The following is a 5,630-nucleotide window of genomic DNA, read 5'->3' as shown; positions in this document are numbered from 1 at the left end:
CATGTATTTTAAATATGTGTATTGCTCATTTTATGCTGAGCTCCAGGAGTAAAATTGTTTGAAAATCTCTTTCTGGTAATTAAATGAATCTTTAATATAAAATTTAGATGAAAATTGAGTGACGTTATTTAGTCATTTTTCCAAATTATATATATATTTTTAGTTTTTTAATTTTTTATAATTTTATGTTACTAATTATGAAAGTACCAACCTAATAATAAATAATTTTATTCACTAGTTAGCTGCTTAGAGGATGGATACATATAATTAAATTTATTTTGGGATGGTTAACTATTCCATATTCAAACACAAACCTAATAAAAATATTTTCTAAAAAATAAAAATTATTTCTCTTGCAAGATTAATAATTAAGTTTATTTTTAAAGCCAATTTTAGGTGCAAGTGGCATACCGAGTGGCGCTATTTAGTAATTCTTTTTCCCCTAATTATGATAAATTATGAATCATGTAACAAGAGTAACTACCGAAAAAGAAAGTCCAGGACAAAATAAATTCCACGCGTGCTGGCGAAAAGCCCTGCATTTTTTTTTCCCCAAAAAACACAGGATCTGCACGTGGGGCCCAGGAATAAAGGAATGGGCGCTAGTTCCCTCGTGGATCCCTACTCGCCGTCCGATTCAAACGAATCCGGATGGGCCCCACTTCACAACACTCACGTCATCTCCGCCGTCGATTCGATGGGGTTGGGGGGTGGGAAGTGTGGGGCGCTAAAGAAAACCAGCGGCGGACCTCGCTCGGGTGAGTTGGGCTCTGGCGCAGTGGGGGCCACCAGAAAAGAGGAGAGAGGGTGCAAAAAGAGCACTTTTTCTCTCGGTGTACGGCGAGATTTCGTTGCGGACCAAACGTTCGGCCTTCTATAAAAAGCAGCGGAGCCGCCTCCATTAGTTCCCCCCACCATCGTCATTTCTGTCCACGGAGAGCTCGGTCTCGTTAGGTATTATTCTCCTTCGATCATTTACCTGAATTCTGTTTTAATTTCTTGTGTTTTGATGAAATTGGATGTCTGAATTTAGTTTTAATTTCTTGCTTTTTGACGAAATCGTATTTCTTTTTTTTCTTCTTTCCTGGAGCTGTTATTTTTTCGGTTTTCGATCTTTTTGAGAGTGGGAGGTAATGGATCTGTGTGTCTGGTCTCAGATTTTGATTAGATATTGGCATCTTTTAAAGTCGGGACTCGTTTGTAGTTGGGTTTCTGGATGGTTGCTTGGACAGGGATTCGGCGTTCCTGGGGAAGATTTGTGAATTCTGATATAGTGCTTGAGCTGTAAGATTTTATGTTTCGGGGATTTCTTTTGGCACGAAAAGTTGGATTTTTGTTGATTATTTCTCCTGGATTTGTACGGTTGTCAATCTGGATTTGGCTAATTGAGCAGGCTGGAATGGTATGTTTTTTTGAACGTTGGGAACAGAACCTGGGCTAGTCTCAAAAAGAAAAAGAGAACAGAAGCTCGGCTGGGTATGATATGGTTTTTGGGTAGCATTTATTATTTTTTTCAAGAATTTTCTGGAAGGTTTCAGGGGTTTGATTGTTTGACTTGGTGGCGTATCAGAGACTCAGAACTGCATCTTCAGGAAAATAAATTTTGTTTTTTTAAATGCTTTCTTTGGCCTGATATGAGATGTCCGTGGTATTGTTTTTTATCAGTGGTTTAGCCATTATATATTGGGAAGAACAGTAAGGTACAAAAGTATTCTATTTCAGATGACACGATAGTGGGCCCTTAGTTGGCATTTTTCCGATCTGAAGCTGAAAGCTTATGTGCACCGTAAATCTATGACGAAATTTTCATTTGATGTTATGGATCTTGCCCTTTTAGGATCAGCATTCACTTAGGGAAAGTTGCTAATCTTTGATGTCGGGTTCTATTAATCTTGTTTTTGTCTTTATATTTTGTAACACTTGTAGATTTTCATGGATATTTGGTCTAGTTTTATCTGATTTCATTTTTCCCTTATCCCTCCAGCAGATTCTATCTTCAGTTCCTGTAGAGTAGACAATGTTCTTTATGCAAAGCTGAATGTTTCATGCTCCCCTTTACGAAAATATGTTCTGTTGTCCAAATTTTGTTGAAGAACTCCTAGTTTTCTGTCATCAGATCTAGAAACTTAAACTCTGTTATCATGCACTTTGTTTGTGACTTGTATTTCACTGCTTTTGACATGCACTTTCCCTGTTTAATCACTTAACTGAAGTTTCTATCATAGTTGAAAGATAGCAAAGAGGGATCTAAATGATTAATCAAAGAGTTATAAATTCTAAATGCTAAGTTTCATTGTTTCTTATGTAACTCTTGTTTCTGTATTTTAAATTCCTGGTTAGTTTTCATTGATGATTTTTAATATTTGCTTCATTCTTTCCTTTTCTTTAGGCTTCAAAAGAATATTTCATAAATTATATAGCATGTGCGTGCATGCTTGTGCTTGTGTGTAAGCACGTGTATGCCTTTAGGTTGATCTATGTTTGTGAATCAATAAAATGAGAAATGGAAGATGTTTCTTTGTTGTGCATTTGTGTTATAATCCTTCTCTCTTTAAATGCTATTTGAATTTGCAAAAAACTTCTAAAAAATACTGATATATGTATGGTTGTTTGTATGCATGATTTATGTCTCTGAACATGTCATTGTGTTTGAAATTAAAGACTTATTGCTACAATTGTTGCTGCGAGAACTTAAGTTTCTTATATGTTACTTCACATCCACAAACTCAAATGCTAATAGAAAGTTTATTCACTTGGTATACACGGGCAATCTTCTCGGGTAAGACATTTTATCTGTAATATAATTGCATCTAAATATGGCCAGCAGAACTTCTGTCTGTTGCATCCGTCTTTTTTTTTTTTTTGATGTAACTGTCTGTTGCATCCATCTTTGTATGCCCAGGGAAGATTCCAGCTTTGAACATGGAAAGTGGCATTTGCATTTTTTTTTTCAAAAAAAGGTACTTAAATGGGAAAATAGAAAGCTTATCTCACTTCGTTAGTTTGCTGAGAGTATTAAAAACTTTGGTCTAAATGTGTATTTCTTTAGCATGGTTCTTAGTTAATGCAACCCAAAGTTGAAAGGATATTAGTTATGTTGGATCAATTTGAATGAAACTTTGACTAGCTGCTTGGTTTTGGTTCCCATAAAAAATTCTCCATCATTTTGGATGTCACTGGCTTAGGGATTTGAGTTTTGACGCTTAGAGTCTACCTTTTTCGCTGAGAATATCCTCCTTTATTGCTAGATGGGTGTTGTTTGCTACATAGTTTGGAAATCTTCTCAAATTTTCCCCAAAATGATTTATAGATTCTGAAAGTAATGTCAGTGACCTAGCATCTCTTCAAGAAAAAGGTGACTTCAAGATCTGCTAGAAAATGATATTCAAATTTTGTTGGCTACTTCTTGCTGGAACAACATTTGGTAAACAATATTTTGTTTAGCATAATTCACCATGTGTTGAACTTTGGCAATAGTTATCTTCCGAGGAATATAATTAATTTTTAACGCAGAAAAGCAGGCTGTTCTTTCTGTTACCTCTGAAGTTAACTTTTCCCCCTCTTTGTTCTGCTCTCATGATCAGAGTTTCATACTTTTTTTTCTTCATTTCTCAACAACAAGTCAGCTGTTTTGTATCTCTGTCTCTTAGATGACACTACCATTTGAAAAAGAAATTAGCTACAATTGTTGAACTGAACTCCATAATCTGATGTTAATCAACACATTGATTATCACATTCTGAATTTATTGTGGCTGCAATTATATATGAAGAAGCCAGACATGCAGAATGAGCATTTTCAGTCCCTAATTATGCATTTGAGGGCTGCTTCCCAACTTAAGCAACTATAAGCAACCAGTTTTCTTGCGCAACTTGCTAAAGCCTAACAACCAGCGTTAGACATCTTTAGTTGTCATCACTTCTTGAATAAGATGGAAACACTAGGTGCTGCTTGAAAATTTACTCGCAAGCTTTTGAAAAACTTACTCTATGCTTTGTCCAAGCCTGAATCTTCTCATTTTTTCTTAAATTCCAGGCCTTCAAGTTCTTGAGCATATTAAATTTTATCCTAAGATGGCATCGGCAGCAATCACAACTGTGTCCATCAGTTCGATATATGCTCAGACTGCTTTGGGAGCAAAATCCAAGCCCATAGGCTTGAATTTTAGTAGCCCAAAATCCTTCAAAAGTTTTAGTGGTCTGAAAGCAGCAGCATCAATTGGAATTGAATCAGAGACATCCTTTCTTGGCCAGGAAAGCAAAGCTGCACTCCAGGCATCTTTTGTTCCAAATATCAAACCAAGACAGAGGTTCACAAAGCAACTCCAGCCCCGAGCATCGACTTATAAGGTGGCTATCCTTGGGGCTGCTGGTGGGATTGGTCAACCCTTGGCACTTCTTATCAAGATGTCTCCACTGGTCTCAGATTTGCATCTTTATGATATTGCAAACGTGAAAGGGGTTGCTGCTGATCTCAGCCATTGCAATACTCCCTCCCAGGTTCTTGATTTCACCGGACCATCAGAACTTGCCAATTGTTTAAAAGGAATGGATGTGGTTGTCATCCCTGCAGGTGTTCCCAGGAAGCCAGGCATGACCCGTGATGATCTATTCAACATCAATGCCAACATTGTGAAGACATTGGTTGAGGCTGTTGCAGACAATTGTCCAGATGCTTTCATCCACATCATCAGCAACCCTGTCAACTCAACTGTCGCAATAGCTGCAGAGGTTCTCAAGCAGAAGGGTGTCTACGATCCAAAGAAGCTTTTCGGTGTCACAACTCTAGATGTTGTTAGAGCTAACACTTTTGTTGCAGAAAAGAAGAAGCTCAGGCTCATTGATGTGGATGTTCCAGTTGTTGGGGGTCATGCTGGCATTACTATCTTACCACTGTTGTCGAAGATGAGACCATCAGTGACCTTCACAGATGCAGAAGTTGAAGAGCTAACTGTGAGAATACAGAATGGTGGGACAGAGGTTGTGGAGGCGAAAGCTGGTGCTGGATCTGCTACCCTGTCCATGGCCTATGCAGCAGCCAGATTTGTTGAGTCATCTCTCCGAGCATTGGATGGAGATGGAGATGTCTATGAGTGCTCTTTTATTCAGTCCGAGCTAACTGAACTGCCTTTCTTTGCATCAAGAGTTAAGCTTGGGAAGAAAGGCGTGGAAGCTGTGTTATCGGCAGATCTGCGGGGCTGACGGAGTACGAGGCAAAAGCACTGGAAGCTTTAAAGCCAGAGTTGAAGGCCAGCATTGAGAAGGGTGTGGCATTTGTGCAGAAACAGGGAGCGGCAGCTGCATCTGTCTGAGGTTTTCTACTTTCTGTTCCCCCAAAACAGTCATATAAGAACGGAATAAATATAGTCATATAAGAACGGAATAAATATAGCGCCATTCTTAAGAGCTTTCGGTTTTGCGGCATAGAAAATTTTCTGGTTTCCATTCTGGAGAAATGCTGTTGATGGCATGTAGGAGATTTCTGGGTTTGAAGGATGCTAATGAAGAGAGAGTACATTACTGATATGTTAGGGCATGTTATCATGGTTACATGGAGATCTCTCAGTATTTCCATGCAACTGATTTTTTTTTTTCTTGTTGTGTAGTTGCTTGTGTTGTAATTTTAATGTT

General features: G+C 38.1%; 1 protein-coding gene across 1 annotated transcript; it reads left to right on the top strand.

Moving 5' to 3' along the window:
* The first annotated feature begins 819 nt into the window (after positions 1 to 819).
* Positions 820 to 5,405, top strand: LOC105056603 (malate dehydrogenase, chloroplastic). Its single transcript, XM_010938857.4, is given in 3 exon segments — positions 820 to 954; positions 4,036 to 5,189; positions 5,192 to 5,405. Coding segments are annotated over 2 exon segments (1,236 nt in total). The 5' UTR covers positions 820 to 954; positions 4,036 to 4,073; the 3' UTR covers positions 5,312 to 5,405.
* The last annotated feature ends 225 nt before the right edge of the window (positions 5,406 to 5,630 follow it).

This window comes from Elaeis guineensis, chromosome 13 (assembly GCF_000442705.2).
Source record: "Elaeis guineensis isolate ETL-2024a chromosome 13, EG11, whole genome shotgun sequence".
NCBI lineage: Eukaryota > Viridiplantae > Streptophyta > Magnoliopsida > Arecales > Arecaceae > Elaeis > Elaeis guineensis.
This window is presented reverse-complemented; position numbering and strand designations above follow the sequence as displayed.